We start from the raw sequence: 20,432 nt of genomic DNA on the forward strand, positions 1-20,432 counted from the left end.
TGACTCTATATAATATATGAGTTTCACTTTTTGCATTGAAGAACTGAAATAAATCAACCTTTTGATGATATTCTAATTATGTGAGAAGCACCTGTACCTTTTGAAAAACTGTTTTCCCGTGCTGCATGTACATTTCACTGTCTGGTCTGATGGGCAAATCTGGATTGTGAGCAACACCACTCTTCTCTCTAGATGTAAATGGATGACGACTCTGTCATCCACACAGTGCTCGAAGTCTCGTGCCGGCGCAATGGAATCAGAAAATGACAGCAAGAAGACATGTAATGTGCAGGTGACAGCTTCACTTGTACGTCACCAGCTCCCTGGCTGTTCAGTAGGGTAGAGTAACTCGCACCTGCGCAGGTCTAGGATTCCACTGCATCGGAGCAAGACTTCGATCACTGCGTGTAGGTCATAGAGACATCATCCACCTCCATCCAGATAGAAGAGGTGGCGATTGAAGGGACCAGGTTTGAGTTGATTACAACTTCGATTTGTCCATCAGACCGGACCACACAATATAAATATAGCATGGGACATGTACTGTATAAAACAGTTTTTCAATTGTATGCAGCGGCACCTATAAGGATATAAAGGGGTTGTAGGAGCCCCATTTACATGATTTTAAAGGTAATGGGGAGTATTTATAAGCCAAAAAACTTAATTTTTTTAAACCGAGCAAGAGAGTCAAATAGTGTCTAAATCAGTGGCTTCTGATCTTTTTTACCATGGGAATTTTCTCGTACAATATTTGGTTGGGAAACTCCAGCAACAAAAGAGAGCCCATGGAAAATACAAGAGAAACAAGATCACATGCAGGGGATATAATAAAGTCACACCAAGGGCATATAACAAAGCAAAGCAGAAATGTCAAACTCATGTTTTATGTTGGACTATCAAAAAGTAAGTTGGTGAAAGTTGGCATATGTTTGTTTAATATTTGCTGTGGGCCATATATTAAGACTATCAGAAGTTCAGAAGGTGCAGATAGACAGCTTCACAGAGAATCAGGTCATGACCGCAGGGCTGGAGACTGAGATCGGAGTTTGATTAACTTACGGTACATCAAGTGATTTATATGTAATCCATCTTATTTTTTTACTTTACCTAGTTAAGTGAAACATTCAAAAAAATGTCATCAGTATTACAAACCGTGGACCAAAGCCTAGCGCAAACTATCCAAAATATCTATGCAAGTGAAGGTGAGATTTTTTTTCATTGTTTTTAATTTCCATTTTCATATAATCTTGGAATAACTTGCTGGAATAACAGTCCTTTAAACTTTACATGCACTTACAGTGGTCCCTCGGGTTACAATGGCCTCCAGTTACAATATTTTCGACTTATAATTGTCTTTTTTTGACCCATTGCAACATGAGATCGTGTTCAATTTACCCATACGGTACCAACCCAAAGCATGTGACTGGTTGGAAGATTCAGATAATCAGCATACACATTTTATTGTAAAACACCTGTGGCTGTGAATCTACATAGTCTATCATATTTAAGGCAAATCCTGCAGGTGCTATAATACTGAAGTCAATTTGCTGATTGTCTAGTACGGGGGCGAGGAACCTTTTTTGTGTTAGATATTAATATCTGCATTCGTGGACCATTCAAAATTATCGACCTAAAAATTACCCTGCTATATTTGGTCAAACATTTCAATAATTCATCCCTAATGTGAGGTGATTCTCTTTGGTCAGACATGTGATGTGAGGTGGTAAGATTATGGTGCTACTCGCAACTGCTTTTAACGTTTGAGTCTGTCTGGAGCGCAGGTGACTCTTTGCGAAATTGAAAAAAAATGCTCAAAGCAGTAAGTAGTACTGAACACAGATGCATATTTCAATGCATGTCTCATCAAAGAGGGAAATTCATCACTGCTCTTGCAACATTTATAGAACTTAAGCTTTGAGAGGTCTGCAGAATACATCACATAGGAGACACTGAGTCTGGTTTACATACATCCCATAGGAGACACCGAGACTGCTGCATATACATCCCATAGAAGACACTGAGACTGCTGTATATAATCACAGAAGAGACCCTGAGACTGCTGTATATATTCACATAGGAGACACTGAGACTGCTGTAAATACATCACATAGGATACACTGAGAATTGACTTTGTACATTACATGGGAGACACTGAGGATGGTGGTTGTATCATATAGGATACACTGAAAGTGCTGTACATGCATCACATAGAAGTAGAATGCACTGAGACTATAAATCATGTAGGATGCTCTGAGACTGCTGTATATACATCAAATTAGACACATTGGGGCTGCTTTATATCTGACGTAGGATACACTGAGACTACTGTATATATATATATATCGCATAGGCTACACTGAGACTTGCATATTCATGACATAGGATACAATAAGACTCTGCTTATACATCACAAAGAAGGCAATGAGACTGCTGCATGTACATCACATAGTCAGATAGCATACACTGAGACTACTGTTTATAAATCACTGTCACTTTATGGTAACCAAGAAAGTGTGAAAAATCTGGTACCACACAATGGAATAAATGTACAAAAACCACATCTTTAGTAACATAAAACACATAATAACAATAGAAAGGTATTAAACAATAGGTAAAGGAACTTAAAAAAGTCCATGAGAAATCCTACCATAGCATATTGTCCACGACATTTGAGCACACCCATATAATAGGCCAATAAGAATGAGGGAACTATAGTCAAAAAAGTAATCTAAGGATTATCCATATTATTGTCTATGGCTGACATAATAAAATTGAATAGCCAAAAATAACAGTCCACTCTAACATTACATCCCCTGAACGGCACTAACCGCAGGAAAGGTGAGCAATGAACGGTATATACCTCAAAAGTGTCAGCTGGTGGTGAAGGGACGTCCTTCATTGCTCACCTTTCCTGCAGTTAGTGCTGTTTAGGGGATGTAATGTTAGAGTGGACTGTTATTTTTGGCTATTTAATTTTATTATGTCAGCCATAGACAATAGTATGGATAGTCCTTAGGCTGGTTTCACATTTGCGTTTTTTAGCGCTGGAAAAAAACGCTAACCTGCGCATGCGTTTTTTCCCCTATCTTTAACATGGGTGCGCATACTTGCGCGCTTGTTAGCGCATGTATGCGATTTTCATGCGCTGCGTTTTTTTGGGGTGTGCGATTGGATTTTCCAGACGCATCATGTTGCATTTTTTGGCCCTGCAAAAAAGCGCATGCGCACATATGCGCACGTTTTGCGCTAAAAAGGGCCATTATAGCCTATGGATGCGCATATGTGCGCACTGGCATGCTCATGTAAGCGTTTTTTTGCATATGCGTTTTTTTTTTTTAACCATGGAATTTAGGGGTTTGAGTTAGAGTTAGGGTTAGTTAAGGGGGTTTAGGGTTAGGGTTAGGGTCAGGGTCAGGGTTAGGGTTGGGTTTTGGGTCAGGGTTAGGGTTTAGTATGGTTTGGTTAAGGGTTAGGGTCAGGGTTAGGGTCAGGATTAGGGTTAAGTATGGTTTTGTTAAGGGTTAGGGTCAGGGTTAGGGTTAGGGTTAGGGTTAGGGTCAGGGTTAGGGTTAGGGTTAGGGTCAGGGTTAGGGTTAGGGTCAGGGTTAGGGTTAAGTATGGTTTTGTTAAGGATTAGGGTCAGGGTTAGGGTCAGGATTAGGGTTAAGTATGGTTTTGTTAAGGATTAGGGTCAGGGTTAGGGTTAGGGTTAGGGTTAGGGTTAGGGTTAGGGTTAGGGTCAGGGTCAGGGTTAGGGTTAAGTATGGTTTTGTTAAGGGTTAGGGTCAGGGTTAGGGTTAGGGTTAGGGTCAGGGTTAGGGTTAGGGTTAGGGTCAGGGTTAGGGTTAGGGTTAGGGTTAGGGTCAGGGTTAGGGTCAGGGTTAGGGTTAGGGTCAGGGTTAGGGTTAGGGTTAGGGTTAGTTAGGGTTTAGGGTTTGGGTTAGGGTTAAGTATGATTTGGTTAAGGGTTAGGGTCAGGGTTAGGGTTAGGGTTAGGGTCAGGGTTAGGGTTAGGGTTAGGGTCAGGGTTAGGGTTAGTAAAGTCATGGTTTGGGTAGTGTGAGGGGCCACCTAAAAATGTTGGAAAAAAACGCAAACGCGGTAAAAACGCGCTAAAAACGCATACAAACGCATAAAAACGCTGCGTTTTTTTCATGCATGCTCATAAAAATGCTTGAAAAAAACGCAGCAGTTGTATGCTTATGTATGCGTTTTTTCAATGCGTTTTTTTGCGGGAAAAACGCGCTGCAAAAAAAAGCAAGTGTGAAACTAGCCTGAGATTACTTTTTTGACTATAGTGCCCTCATTTTTATTGGCCTATTATATGGGTGTGCTCAAATGTCGCTGACAATATGCTATGGTAGGATTTGCCATGGACTTTTTAGTTCCTTTACCTATTGTTTAATACCTTTCTATTGTTATTATGTGTTTTATGTTACTAAAGATGTGGTTTTTGTACTTTTATACCATTGCGTGGTACCAGATTTTTCACACTTTCTTGGTTACCATAAAGTGACATTGTTTATTGGTGGTATATTACCCTTAATTGGGATTTTGTGATTATTGGGCAATTTTGTGATTGCATTGTTTATAAATCACAAAGTATACACTGTGTACTAGTACTTTAAAAGGCAGGTGAAAATTTGCAATAAAAAACCCTGAAAAAAACACGAACATAGCCTTAGTCTACATTTTGGTACAATATATTTCAATGATCTTTCCATGCATAAAACAGTGAATTAACAAGTTACCTTATTTATTTTATGTTTTTCTTACAAAAGCTGCAAATTCAGAAGATGTCATGATACTTGGTCTACAGAGGATGCTGCATCCCGTCTTCCAGGTCTTCTTCGTTGGTATAAATTCTTTTATATAACTGTTTGATAGATCCTGAATGTGAATGTATAGATTTGTTTATTTAGTTTTTGTCAGTGCTAGATAATGGGCCTAAATACATCTTGGTGTCCTTCATAAATTTGTGACTCCATTGTTACCCGACCAATTATTCCAATCCAAAAGCGAAATCATAAACCATAATAAACCTTGAGCATGTTTTAGTGGTGAGATTATGGGCGCTATATTAGCTTTAATAACCTACACATTTTATCTATGTATTTAGATTCCATAGGTGTTAGGAGAATTTTCTCATGGCTACTGCTGTGATTTTTCAATGCCTTTTGTACATATCTGTGTGTTTTGTAAACTCATATCTGACTTTGCATAGATGACCATATTAGTTTAAAAGAACAATGACTGATTCAGTGGCATAACTAGAGTCTTATAGGCCTCAGGACTAGTGATGAGCGAGTATACTCGTTGCTCGGGTGGTCTCCGAGTATTTTGGCGGGCTCGGAGATTTAGTTTTTCGTCTCAGCTGCATGATTTGCGACTTGTAGACAGGCTGAATACATGTGGGAATTCCCTAACAAACAGGCATTCCACACATGTATTCAAGCTGTCTAGCAGTCGTAAATCATGCAGCTGAGAGACGAAATGTAAATCTCCGAGCTCGCCAAAATACTCGGAGACCATGAGTATACTCGCTCATTACTAATGTGCACTAGTTTGTGGAATTTGGTGCAAAAAATGGTGACAAATGCCACAAGACAAAAAATAAAAGTGATATTAAAAAAAAAAAATCGCAAATTATTAAACAGGGCCTTTGAGTGAATGTTACAGAAAAAAATATTCTGTTATTACAAACGGTATATGAGGTAGTTATGCACAAAACTCAAAAATCAATAACAATATTGCCTGTAATATGCCTATATTTGCCTGATGATGCCATCATTAAATTATCATTGCATTAGTGCAGCCGTGGTCCTGTCTGACTTTCATTAGAACCTGATTTTCATGAAAGAAAACAAGACAAAATGTCATCGATGTCTATGACTTCAGAGACTTCATACTTAGAATTCTAAAAATAGCTTTAGGACACTTTATCCCAAAGAAAGTCACCATGAAGATGATACAGAACAAGCATCATAAGCAAAAAGGTTGTGAGACTATTATTTGAAACAAAAAAAAATGAATTGAACTATGTGCCTTGAAGGGTCATTCCAATCTCTGACTTTCATGCTTGAGACGTGAATAACAGCTTCTAGGTTGGCCCACCAGAGCCGAGGTTGCCAAAAATAGCTAAACGATGCTGTTTTTGGAACTCCCAATGAAATAAATGGGAGTTAAATATACTGTGTAGAACAGTGAGCTACGCTGATGGTATAAGATCCAAGTTTCCAAAACTACAATTAATTTCTATGGCAGTTACACAAAGTCATGCAGCTGCGGCTTGGTAGTTTTTCTAAAGCTGCTTCTAGTGGTGAAACCTAGAAGTAGTTATTCTTCATTGACCATGAAATGCAGAAATGGGAATAACCCTGGTGTGACCACCAGCAGGCCCGTGCAGAAGGGCAGCCCACCAACACCAGCTACTATTTCAGATGGATGTGTATTACTGGAAGGGGCCCAGGATGGTGGATATTATATCAGGAAGAGGTCAGAATGGGAAACATTATTACTGAAAGGGGCCCAGGATGTAGAACATTATACAAGGAAGGGACCAAGGATGGAGGACATCATACCAGGATGGGGGACATTATTCTTGGAAGGGGCGAAGGATGGGGAACATTATGCGAGGACGGAGTCCAGGATGAAGTATATTATTATTACAAGGTGCCCAGGTTGAGAGTCATCATTACTGGAAGAGGCCGGGCGCCGGATGGGGAACATTATATCAGGACGAGGCCCAGGATGAAGTATCCTATTACTAGAAGGTGCTTCCAGGGGGACTTTATTACTGAAAGATGCTCAGTAAGGGGGATATTATTACTGGAAGGGACCCAGGATGGAGAACATTATACAGTGCCAGGAAGGGGTTCAGAGTGGGGGCATTATTACTGGAAGGGGTGCAGGATGGGGGACATTATTACAGGAAGGGGACATTATTAGAGGATAGTGCCAGGATGAGGAACTTTAGTATATGAGGAGGAGACATGTATGTCTTTATAGGATCTAGAATGCTACAATGGCTCATACATCTGACCAACATGCAGGTTAGACCCCAGATACAATTTTTGCATCACAACACATCGGACTCTAGTTACGCCACTGCCCTTTAGGTTTGGACAACTGAAATGTATTTTAGACGTGGCTCACCAATATTGGGCATTTCTGTCATCGCATACTACAGGTTATCTGAATATGAATACATTACTCTACGTGTGGGATCAGTATATCCTGGGATTCGATGAGCCAGAGTTTAATTGTCTACCAGCTTATGGGTTGGCATTCCTAATATTACTCCAAAGAAGTCTTAATGGCTCGACTGCAGTAAGTATTGAATAATGTACATAACAAAGGTTACATTGAAAAGAATGCCACATGGTTGTATTAATTGCAATATCTATATGTTGTAACATTCTACACTGTCTGTTGGCGGGGATTACTCACGTTGCCGGTCTTGGAGGTAAAACACTGGCACACTCAGGGTCAAAATCAGTCCATTCGGTTTATTTGCTCCATAAACCTCACAGTAACAAAACACGGTTTCCAGCCTTCACAGCAGTCGAAAGCAACATAAACAGTCCTTAGCTGGGCTTTGTTCCCTCAGGCCCTGTGCACACACAGGCCAGGACAATATCCGGCCCGGAGGCTCCGACTTGAGCCGTACACACAGGAGGGCTTCTCCTTCCTAAGAACACAGACTACTCTGTAGTGTCCCACCTGGACACATGGAAGTCTGTGCACACTCTGACAGACTCCCTCACACTCACTGCCCATGTGCTAAACACAGCCTCCATTATGTGGGTTGTAACCACACCCACAGGTGAGGCATGGATCACATGGGCATGACCTCATGGCAGGTCCTGAAACTCCTGCAGGTCCTGAAGGAAAACAGGGGTACAGTCAACACCCTCAGAGGTGAGGCAATATGGGTAGCCAGACCCTCCCATCTCTCATAGCTACCCGCAACCCGGACCCAGTGCACCAAATGACATCTTTAGTGCTCATGTACACTAGAGACAAAGTACTCCGGGTTGTATCGCAGGGAGGATCCATCCCTGTGACATATACCTCCCATTAACCATGCGACCACCAGTCACACCACATAGTATATAATATATAGCCCCAGGAACATTCATTTTAATGATTCCATCTACCTACATCATATCTAGTTGTGTACAGGGCAGACCTTTGTGTGTCTCAGGGGCGTCAATGGTTATTTGTACCCATAACACTATTTAAAAAAAAATTATAAACCCTCATCACATTTTTTTCCCTTTTGAAGGATATAGAATGATAATTGTAATGCTGTGTTTCCCTTCCTTTAGCAGAGTGACATGCAAGCAGTACTAAAGACAGTGGGAGTGTCGCTATCTGTTCAAGAATTTCAGACTGTAATAAACCAGCATTTTTATCAAGATCTCTTCATTTCATTGCACAAGGGTGGTAGCGATCAGTTACCAGTTCATGATCCGACACAAGGTTAGTGGCATATTTCCTGGATAAATCTGATATAATACGGTGTGTAATGTAAGCTACAGATGCCGACAAGGTTCAGACTGGCCCACAGGAGAAGAACAGGAGAATCCTCCTATGGACCACCATGTAGGAGTGGGCCACCATGCTCTTACATGAGCAGTACTTGGCACTACATACTTGATTCAGTACGTACAAACAATGGCAGCATCTTATTCATTTAACTCCTTAACGCCCGTCGAACCGCCTTTTAACGGCGGCATAAGTGTATAGCGCCCTCCAACTATGAAAAATCTCTGGGATTTCAGTCCCCAGTCTTGTGATCACCATTATTAACCGAAAACGACGATCACAAAAAAAGTCAGATTTTCCATTCATTTTTCTCTCCTCTGATATGATCTAGCATACCAGAGTAGAAAGAAACGGGGTTCCCCTAGCACCCAGGTACCTAGGCCATGCCCGGACCCTCCAGTTCCATTCCCCGGCCCTCCGTGTCATCTTCCTGGATTAAAATGGTGGGTATGTGCATTGTGCCTGCCGAGTTCTTCCGGCTGCAACAATAGGAGATTTTTCCTATTGGTTCATTTTCATCACTGTGATAGACACTATCACAGTGATCAAAATAAAAAAAAATAGTAAATCCAACTCCCCTTTGTTATCCCCTTAGTTAAGTAAAAATAATAAAATAAAAAAATTTATTTTCTTCAATTCTTTGCAGTTGGGGTTATGATTGGGGCTAGGGTTAGGGTTGGGGTTGAGGTTAGAGCTAGGGATAGGGTTGGGCTAGGGTTATGGTTGAGGCTAGGGTTTCGGTTGAGGCTAGGGTTAGAATTGATTGTGCTGGGGTTAGGGTTGTGTTGGGGTTAAGGTTGTTTTGGAGCTACGGTTGGGGATATGGTTGTGGTGTTGGAGTTAGGGTGGTGTTGGGTTTAGGGTTGTGGTTAGGGTTAGAGTTGTGTTGGGGTTAAATTTGTGTTGGGGTTAGGGTTGGGTTGGAGTTACGGTTGGGGTTATGGTTGTGGTGTTTGGGTTAGGGTGGTGTTGTGGTTAGGGTTGTGTTGGGGTTATGGTTGGGATTAGGGTTAGGGTGTGTTGGGTAAGGGTTGGGGTTAGGCCTGTGTTAGGGTTGGAGTTAGAATTGGAGGATTTCCACTGTTTAGATACATCAGGGAGTCTCTAAACGCGACAAGGTGCCCACATGACAGTATTGGCATAGTCAGGAGAAATTACACAACAAATTTTGTGGTCCATTTTCTCCTGATACCCTTGTGAAAAGAAAAAAGTTTGGGTCCAAAGTAAATTTTCTGTGAAAAAAGTAAAATGTTCATTTTTTGCTTTCACATTGCCTTAGTTCTCGTGAATCACCTGAAGGGTTAATAAACTTCTTGAGTGTGGTTTTGCGCACCTTGAGGGGTGCAGTTTTTAGAATGGTGTCACTTTGGGTATTTCCTGTTATATTGACCCCCCCCCCAAGCTCACTTCAAATGTGAGGTGGTCCCTAAAAAAATGGTTTTGTAAATTTTGTTGGAAAAATGAGAAATCGCTGGTCAACTTTTAACCCTTATAATGTCCTTAAAAAAACAATGTTTTTAAAATTGTGCGGATGTAAAGTAGACATGTTGGAAATGTTATTTATGAACTATTTTGTTTGCCACGACTCTCTGATTTAGTCCAGCGTCACACTACCATAGAATACGGACAAGTGCTATGCGAGAAAACATCACATAGCAAGCACTCGGCCCAGTGTTAATCTATGGGGCAGCTCACATCACTGTATTTTTTTCTCAGGCGTATTCGACGTGCGTGTGAAATCTGTACACGTATATTGTCCTAGACTCGCCAATGCAAGCCTATGGGTGCGAGCAAAACTCGGAAACCACATGGACTATTCGTCTAGCTTTCAACAAATACCCACACATTTTCCTCATTTAAGCCCATTCAGCTATTAATTTCAATGGGGACAATCAGTGAGAAATGTAAAGCCATACGCAAGTCATATGGATGTCATATGAATACATAGGTGCGAGAAAATCGCATCATCGCAATGCAAACACATTACACATGGATGACCATAAGGAGATCACTTGTGTGACTCTTGGCAGGGAGACTCAGACCAATTTTCCATACATTAAGTGTGACGCCGGCCTCAAGGGCACAAAAATTGAAAGTTTAAAAATTGCAGAATTTCAACATTTTTGCCAAATGTCCATTTTTTTCATAAATAAACGCAAGTCATTTTGAAGAAATTTTACCACCGACATGAAGTAAAATATGTCACAAAAAACATTCTCAGGATCAGTGAAATCCATCGAACCGTTCCAGAGCTATAACCTCATAAAGGGACAGTGGTCAGAATTGTAAAAAATTGGCTTGGTCAATAAGCACAAAATTGACTCAGTCACTAAAGGGTTAACAACTCAGTTTATTGCTATAGAAATGTGAGAATGAGGATAAAGTCGTATTTGCATGTAGATGAAAAGTGGGGCCCTGGAGTTGATGTTACTGGTGGGCCCTGGGCACCCCAGTCTGACATCGGATGCACAAACTGTTTCACTGATACGACCAAGTTATTGGTGTTTCTATCAAGAGACAAGCCCTTTTTAACTACAATATTCAGGCTGATCAGACGCCGTTGTCCTCAGGGAATGATGCATCCGACAAGACATTTTGGGCCCAATTCATTAAAACTAGAGTTTTGCACTCCCGACTTACTGAAGGCTGTGCTAGTGTAAGATGCACCTACCATAATACATTACTCCTGTTAACCCCTTCACCCTGGGCGATTTTCCATTTTTTTGTTTTGTTTTTTTCCTCCACTTATTCCCAGAGCCATAGCTTTTTTATTTTTCTATCAACATAGCCATATGAGGACTTGTTTTTTTGCAGGACAAGTTGTACTTTTGAATGGCATCATTCATTTTATGATGTGTTGCACCAGAAAGCATGAAAAAAAATTAAAGTGTGTTAAAAATTGCCCCAGAAAAGTGCAATTTCACTTTTTTTTTTTGGGGGGGGGGGTTATTTACCATGTTCACTATATGGTAAAACTGACTTGGCAATATGATTCTGTCAGTATGATTATGCAGTTGCCAAACAAGTAAACTTTTTTTTATTTAAGTGGGGCAAAAAATTTGTAAATTCGTTAAAAAAAGAAAACTTTTCTTGTGTCAACATTTTCCAAGACCCGTATCACTTTCAATTTAAGGGATATTATGATATGTGATAGCTTATTTTTTGCTCCTTGAGCTGACGATTTTACTGATATCATTTTGAGCTAGCTACAATGTTTTGATCACCTCTCCCTGCAATGTTGCGGCCGCCAAAGAAACATTATTCTGGCATGTCGAGTTTTTTCTCGTTACGCCGTTTATCGATTGGAATAATTGAATTTATATTTTGATAGATCAAACTTTTACGAATGCAGCGATATTAAATATGTAGGGTTTTTTTATTTATTTTGCTTTAATTTAATGAGGCAAAAGGGAGGGTGATTTGAACGTTGGTGTTTTTTTTTTTTTTTTTCTTCATATTTTTAAAAACCTTTATTTATTTTTTACTATAATTAATATTCCCCTTAGGGGTCTTTAAGCTGCAACTGTCTGATCACTTGCATCAGCACTGCTGTGTATAGCTAAAATCAAGATCACAAACTTAAGGCTGGCTTTCACAGGAGAATTGTCATGACAAGAAACAAGTATGACAGTGTTCAGCAGACATCAACCTGTCATAGCAACCCATCGGCGTCCCGCGATCACGTCAAGGGCACGCTGATGGGCACGTTGAATGACGCGCCCCCCTGCAGACGTGTGATAAATGCCACTGTCAGGAATTGACAGCAAGATTTAACAGGTTAACAGCCGCAGGGTAAAGGCAAATGATGACCGATTACCGTAAATCAGATATCTGGAGAAAATGAGCCAGGGACATGACATATGACGTACATGAAGGAGTAAATGAATTGGGCATATTTTAGCTTCACTTGAAATGTTACCTAATAAGGTACTGGAGTATAATTCTGGTGAAATATACATCACCAAAATAACATAAATATTGATAAATTTGCCATGCTCGCTTGCCACACCTTATGCCGCTCAAGCTGCACACTTTGGTAAAACTGACAAGTGAGTTGTGCAAAAATTGTATGATATTTTAAGGTATTTTATGACAAAAAATGTCGAAAACACTTTGTTAAATCGTGGCCACTATCTGTAGCAGCTGCTGCAGGGAAAATGTAGCACTACATAATGGCCATTGAAATAACTGACTGTCTTTACGGCTAATAGGTTCCGGTAGAAAGTAGAATGATGCTTCCCGGGCACATGCTCAGTTATGTTTTGTGTTCTGCCAGCAATAGGGCAGAGCAAGGTGTGCCTGCGCAAGACCAAGAATTCAAATGCGTAGGTGCGAGATTTCTTTCGGCTATGTGGATGACGCTGAGCGCACCAGCAAGGAGGCCGCACAGACGCAGAGAAAATTATGCCCATTGGACCGGACCAAAAGTATTTACATACTGTGCATGGAAAATAAAAAAGTCTTATTGGTGGAATACAGGGGGGTTAAGAGATGATGGACACATTTGTGTAATGCAGTACAGGCGCTCATTGTTTCGCACACTAAAGAAAATGGTGACAGGTTCCCTTTAAAATTATCTATTTAACTAATCTAATTTATCAGTTTATCTATTTATCTAATTAGCAAAATTGGCATTATAACATTTTATAAATACACTTGATTTTTTTAGTGACCCCACATTGGAGTTATGTTACCAAACTGACAACATATCCAAGAACAAGACCACAAGATAGAAGAGAAGCAAGGTAAGATTTGCTTCAAACTAATACAATCTTATCGGTAAGAGTACAGTACATTTTTCCTTTAGAATGAACCTGATTGAAAAACAAAGCTAACAAGACAGTTTGCTGAAAATAAAAAATGCCTGAGCTGTGTTATCAGGAGCCATCGATATTTCAGGCAAAGGACAAGGAGAATGCACAATAAGTCATACTATTAGTCATATAAATGTCAGTGTTGTTGTCTTAATGTCTCTCATTATTTGCGTAATTGCAGAGAAGAACGGGAAATGTTAAAAAGACAGATGGCTGAAAACGAACAAAGAGAAAAACAAAACAGAATTCAGCAAGAAGAGGAACAAAAAAGGTGAAAAATGTTTTATACATAAATAATAGCAAAAAACATTTCTATAAGATGAGCACTACACAAAATTTTATTTCAATAAAACTAGTCATAAAAATGTTTTATTGGGAAAAGCTAAAAATGTAATAAAAAAATTTAATAGATTGGACTGTAAGCCAGCATACAAATGGCAGACATGTACCTTTGACTTCTTTCAGTGGAGATACTAGTACTAAGTATGAGTGATGCTCCATACATCATGGCATTATGGTACCTGATGGTGCATGCCGCACTCAGGAGTTGTTTGGAACCGTCGTGCAGTTATGCACTATAACAGGTGCCCTGGATATCTACTTTAGATCTTAACACACTTCCTAAACTTAGCGGGGAGCATAGATGTAATGATGGAAGAGCCGGTGTAGCAGAGCAGACACAAAAAGTAAAATTTTAACCTTATGAGTAGTGGTACCCAATACTAAACCTCCACTAGGCATTAGGTCCAAGGTGCAACTACAACCCCAGAACCCGCTGTAGTTACTCCCCTGGGTGGCTCTCTCTAGTCCCCTCTATGGGAATTAGGAAAATTTCAACGCAAACTTGCACCGGGGACTCATTTTCAAGTTCCAGAGATGAGACTCATATTTAAGTGTCCAACATGAGAATATCCCTTTGATAGCTCATGCACATGGTCACATTATGGATGAGTATTGTATGGTGTATATAATCTGTAATGGGGCACTACTATACCACCCTGTGCTTCTGACTTCAAACAAAGACATGCAGAGGTTTATTTCTCACTGATTCTGATACTCAAACAGAAGAGTTATAAAATAAAACAAAAAGATCTCTGTGTTTCGCTGCACAATGCAATACCATGTGCATGGACTCCTAGGCCCAATTTACCAATTCATCAAAACTTTTACAGCAGAAAAGTGATGCATAATACCTTGAAAAGTGAAAAATTTTGAGGTTGTGCAAAAACTTTGCAACATTTGGCATTTGAACATAGTTTGACATAGCTCCGCCGAAATGGGCAGACCTGCAGAGGGGCTGAGAGAAAACGGGGCATGGCTATGCTTACCCATCAAATTCAACAAAAGAGCCAGCATTTCTCAAACCAGAAATGCTTGTCCAGTTTCTACTTGAAGAAGCATTTCTGGCGAGGGGCACAGAGGCGCACGGCACTCAAAAGATGCGCCTAATGCATTAAGAGGAGTGCCTCTTAATGAATTTTGCACATCATACAAAAATGAGCCCTTCATTAAGACGGCGCAACACCAGTCTTAATAAATCAACCCCATAGTGTTCTCGTTGTATACATGTAAGGGGGTACTGAAACTGTTCCACGTACTACCCCCTTAAAGTAGAGTATAATGTGTTGTTGCTGCTGTATACATATATGGCGTTTTCTACCTTTATTCATTCTTAGAGTAATGTATATATTTATATAGATGTTCATGTCATTCTGTTATGTGTTTAGGAAGAGATTGGGAGAGTGTAGTACCCTGAATTGGACACTAGATGGGGCACATTAGTGTACATAGTTTACTTAGGAGGAGCTAGTCGTGTTAAGAGAAAAGTGTCTTCCTGTTAGTAGTGAGTAGGGCCCAGGTGCCCGTGTAGGGCAGATAGCTCTGTAACGTTGGAAGCTAAGGACCCAGCCATCCTGGGCCCAGGAACAGAAGTGCAGCTGAAGAAGCAGTCTGACAACAGTGTGGAGCAGAAGTGAGAGAAGAGGTCCCAATCAGTACGGGGACGCAGGTCGCTCATCATGTGGCAGATCATCGCATGGGCTGATGCCCTCAGATCCGGGGCAAACCGGCTGAGGGAACTCCCAAGGGCAGAGAGTCTGAACAGAGAGTATGCTGTGTTACTGCAAGCAGCGGTACGACTCGGTCACGTGCTGAGGGACGTAGAAGGAAGTGCAGGGAAAGTGGAGAATGTGTTCTGTATGGAAGTCTATGCTGATCAGGCTCGAACTGGCCCATAGGGTAACAGGGGAATCCACCGGTGGGCCCCTGTGCAGATCAGGACCGCCGACCCCACTCTATGGGCAGTACTTGGCATAATTCAATTGATTCACTCTCTACAGAAAAAAGCAGCATTCAATAACCCAACTACCCAGTTTATTATTACACAGAGATATAGGTAAATTTGTGAATGAAGGAAGTGTAACATTTGTATGCAGGTGAAAAGTGGGCCCCCAAAGTCAATGTTACTGCTGGGCCCTTAACACCCCAGTCAGACACTGATGCTGTTGCTGTATCTGGAAAAGATGTGCTGCAAAAGCAAGAAAGTAATGTTTTGCGTTTTAAGTTTGAAACGGACTCTGTGTCTTTATATGCAACGACGGCAGCAGTGGAACTTCAGCCAGCCCGATGGGACCCTGATGGTGCAGAAGGTATGCTGCAGATGGGACACAATATTCATGTGACGGGAGACCAGGGCGTGCTAAAGTACATACTCTCAGTCATGACTACAGACCTGGCGCTCCCTCACATATACACTGGCAAAAGTATAATATACTTTTTGGAATTGATACTAGAAGAGCAAGTGACCCTATATAATTAAATACATGAGCTAATTGCTGAATATGTGTAATGTAGGCAACACGAAGAAAGGCTCAATCAAATTCTGGCAGAAACTAGAAGAAAATATAAAGAAGATAAAGAAGCTCTGGAAGATCAGCTTAAGCAGGTCCCGTTACATTTTATATTTATTTTTTTCTGAATTGTATCTATTATGAATATTACTTTATCTTTAATTTAAAATTAAATATTTAATATTTCTTAATGTAAAAATTGCAAGATTACTATTTCTTTTAATAAAGATTACAATATAAAAAATGGACATTGCTACAATAAAAAATACATGTAACACAAAGACCTGATTTAAACAATAGGTCATTTTCTGATGATGGGTTCCCTTTATAAGGGCTTATATACACACAGGTCTTCCATGTATTCCAATATCATGACTCTATTAGTAATGTTTCAAGTGGGGAATACTTTTATAATGCAGTATATCAATTCTCATAGAATCTATGAGAAACAGACATGTGTGCTTCCAGCTAAATTCTGGACGTTGGCAACAATGTATATGACAATGGTGGCACCCAGTAAGTGTGTAATTGGAAAAAGAATTCTATTTCTCCTATAGGCTATAGTATCATAAACGAAGAACATGAATTGATTATTTTTTTTACTTTTTGGTGGTTATGCTTTAAACCAGGAGCAACAGCACAGATACGAAATGGAGAAAAAGGCGACACAGCAAATAAATGAGCTACAAGGACAGATCAGGAGGCTATTAAAGCAAAGAAAGGTAAAGATCGATATTTATCTCATTATGTCCTTTCCACTTCTCTAAACACAATGAAAGAGTTAGAACACAATTTTTTTTCTTTTTTCTTTTGCTTTCTTTTATTTTCTGTTATCACCAAGATATGTGCACTGAGCCACGTCTAAACTGCAACTTCAGCTAGGACACTGCCCAATTTATACAGAGGGGCAATGCCACATTAGGGTAAATGCACACGCTGCGGATTGTGCTGCGGATTTTTCCGCACGGATTTGGCAAAATCCACGGGTCAAAAGACCTGTGGTTTATCTGCGTATTAGCCTGCGGTTTTCCCCTGCGGTTTGACACCTGGACAATGGAGTAGGTGTAAAACCGCTGTGGATTCCGCACAAAGAATTGACATGCTGCGGATTTAAAACCGCAGCAAATCCACGCCGAAAAATCCGCAGCATGTGCACAGCGTTTTCATTTTCCATTGAATATAAAGGTACTGTACACCGCAGCAGAAACTGCTGCGGATCCGCAGGGCCAAAAACGCTGCGGATCCACGGCAGAATCCGCAACGTGTGCACATACCCTTATACTGTTCTACAAATATTCCCATATTGCCTAGTAAAATTTAATATAAATGGGCAGTATCAAACAATGTGGCACAGTCCCGTCTGTTTATCTTTGTTAATGTGTTATGGTCCCAATTCATCAAAGTGATTATGCCAAAAGTCAGGCGTAAATCCCTTTGAAAGTCATAACGAGTAGTTGTGCAATTATTTAGCTATTGTTTACTACTTTAAGACAATGTCACACTGCTTTGACAAAGTTGAGTGGATCAGGGGCATGACGCTACACCTCATCTAATTCATAATGAGTAGAGATGGGCGAACCCAAACAGTAAAGTTCGGTGTCCATACCGAACACCTATTGATCGGGCACAGACTTCTCCAGGAAGTCCATGTTACTGTTCAGGTTCGGCTGGCCGAACACCGGGTGTTTGTCACACTGTCATGTGCATGACAGCATGGCAAACACCGCTTCTGATCGGTGGTAAAATCATCCCTGCCGGTCAGACAGCCGCAGTTCCCAAGTTGTCAAAAGACAGCGTGAGCCCTCAGCTGTGATCGGAAGCATAAAGTTTACCTCCGGTCACTGGTGTCAGCTGAAGGGACTACTGATCCCATTATCCAACACCTGCTGCCGCTAATAACAGTGAGAGCAGGAGCGGCGGATGGGAGTATTCATCAGCTGCTCCTGGTATGTAAATAAATAATTTTTAAAAAACGGTGTGGGTTCCCCTGTATTTTTGATAACCAGCCAGGCAAAACTCACAGCTGGGGACTGCAACACTAAGCTGTCAGCTTCAACAATGCTGTTTATCAAGAATAGATGGGTCCCCACGCTGTTTTTTTAAATTATTTAAATAAATCATTTTTGAAAACCAGCCTTGCTAAAGCAGACAGCTGGGGGCTGGTATTCTCACGGTGGTAAGGGGATATGGATATTGCCCCCCTCAGCCTAAAAATAGCAGCCCGCAGCTGCCTAGAAAAGGTACATCTATTAGATGCACCAATTCTGACGCTTTGCCTGGCTCTTCCCACTTGCCCTGTAGCGGTGGCAAGTGGGGTTCATATTTGTGGGGTTGATGTCACCTTTGTATTGTCGGGTGACATCAAGCCCATGGCTTAGCGATGGAGAGGTGTCTATAAGACACCTATCCATTACTAATCCTATAGTTGTATTGTAAATAAAGACACAGCCAGAATAAAGTCTTTTATTAGAAATAAGACTAAACACACTTTTACTTTTCTATTTAAAAATAACAAACACAGTTATACTCACCAAGCACCAATTCCACCGAAACCCCCGTTCTCCTGTAATAAAACTAAAATAATAAAACAACAATATACCATACCTGTTGGTCGTTCTGTCCCACACCGTAATCCATGTCTGGGGGATAATCAATTTTCAACCTGGACGCTGCCAAGATGCGACCGTCCAGGCTGAGAACCACTGGTGACTGAACTGCTGCGAGTGCAGCCTCAGAGACCAGTGGTGATGTCATCGAAGTTACATCCAGTCACTGAGGCTGCGTTCCCAGACAGGCTGTACTGTGGTGACCTCGGTGAGATCCTCGCTAGTATCGTGAGAAAAACTCTCACCCTTAGATTTTGGCAACCTGATGCTATATCATTGGAAAACCTCTATACTTATGAAAATGTCTCATAATAAATGGAATGAATTGCCTTAATTCAGTAACCACATATTTCTCCATTTAAATGCCTTCTTTACCCCTACGACCATTGATTAAATGTAGTGGTAATGCGCAGTCCTTGGTGATAGAGAAAAGCAAAGAGATCACCACAAAACTCTACGGAGAAATGCCATGGGATTAATAGATGAGCACAGATTTGTTTGCTTTTTTAGTCCATGTTGAGTCCAGGTTTACAGAAAAAAGGGTGGTGGGCAACAACTTTTAAGTAATCCTCAAGCACAGATATCACTATATATATCACTAATGCATAAACATGTAGTGCCCTAGCTTTGATCACCACTGCTGCCTTTTTCAAGTTTTGTGGATTTCTCTTAGTCCAAAATGGCCAATGCAGTCACATGGCGGTGCAGTGAAATGTCTGAACCATGCTTCCTTGTACCACCAGTAGCTCAGGATGGACCCGCACTGGTGACATCAGTAATGCATCCTTCTCTATTGCCTATGGCAGTAGAGCGAAAGGCGGCAGGAGAAATGCAGGGAGCTGTGGTACGGACACTTTGAACCCAGAGAAAATAGCCTTAGCATTTTGGAAAGCAGAAGAAGAAATAAAAAAAAAAGACACCCTCTATTGTCAGCATGCATTAATAATACTCTTTATTTTTATACAGCGCTAACATATTTCACAGTGCTTTACAATTTGCACACATTATCATCACTGTACCCCATGGGCTCACAATCTTAATTGGTATGTACAGTCATGGCCAAAAGTATTGACACCCCTGCAATTCTGTCAGATAATATTCAGTTTCTTCCTGAAAATGATTGCAAACACAAATTCTTTGGTATTATTATCTTCATTTAATTTGTCTTAAATGAAAAAACGCAAAAGAGAATGAAGCAAAAAGCAAAACATTGATCATTTCACACAAAACTCCAAAAATGGGCTGGACAAAAGTATTGGCACCCTCAGCCTAATACTTGGTTGCACAACCTTTAGCCAAAATAACTGCGACCAACCGCTTCCGGTAACCATCAATGAGTTTCTTACAATGCTCTGCTGGAATTTTAGACCATTCTTCTTTGGCAAACTACTCCAGGTCCCTGATATTTGAAGGGTGCCTTCTCCAAACTGCCATTTTTAGATCTCTCCACAGGTGTTCTATGGGATTCAGGTCTGGACTCATTGCTGGCCACCTTAGAAGTCCCAAGTGCTTTCTCTCAAACCATTTTCTAGTGCTTTTTGAAGTGTGTTTTGGGTTATTGTCCTGCTGGAAGACCCATGACCTCTGAGGTAGACCCAGCTTTCTCACACTGG

At 40.7% G+C, this 20,432-nt stretch overlaps 1 protein-coding gene across 1 annotated transcript in view; it reads left to right on the forward strand.

Moving 5' to 3' along the window:
* The first annotated feature begins 689 nt into the window (after positions 1 to 689).
* Positions 690 to 20,432, forward strand: part of LOC141079453 (uncharacterized) — a 35,923-nt gene continuing 16,180 nt past the window's right edge. Inside the window, exons 1-8 of the mRNA XM_073565340.1 lie at positions 690 to 1,202; positions 4,782 to 4,856; positions 7,190 to 7,329; positions 8,331 to 8,484; positions 13,220 to 13,295; positions 13,546 to 13,635; positions 16,218 to 16,308; positions 16,843 to 16,935. Of these exons, the coding sequence (XP_073421441.1) occupies positions 1,133 to 1,202; positions 4,782 to 4,856; positions 7,190 to 7,329; positions 8,331 to 8,484; positions 13,220 to 13,295; positions 13,546 to 13,635; positions 16,218 to 16,308; positions 16,843 to 16,935 (789 nt within the window). The 5' untranslated portion in view covers positions 690 to 1,132. The remainder of the gene's footprint in view (positions 1,203 to 4,781; positions 4,857 to 7,189; positions 7,330 to 8,330; positions 8,485 to 13,219; positions 13,296 to 13,545; positions 13,636 to 16,217; positions 16,309 to 16,842; positions 16,936 to 20,432) is intronic.

Source organism: Dendrobates tinctorius, unplaced genomic scaffold (genome assembly GCF_039654945.1).
Source record: "Dendrobates tinctorius isolate UK_male_01 unplaced genomic scaffold, ASM3965494v1 ptg000016l, whole genome shotgun sequence".
In the NCBI taxonomy this organism is placed as follows: Eukaryota; Metazoa; Chordata; class Amphibia; order Anura; family Dendrobatidae; genus Dendrobates; species Dendrobates tinctorius.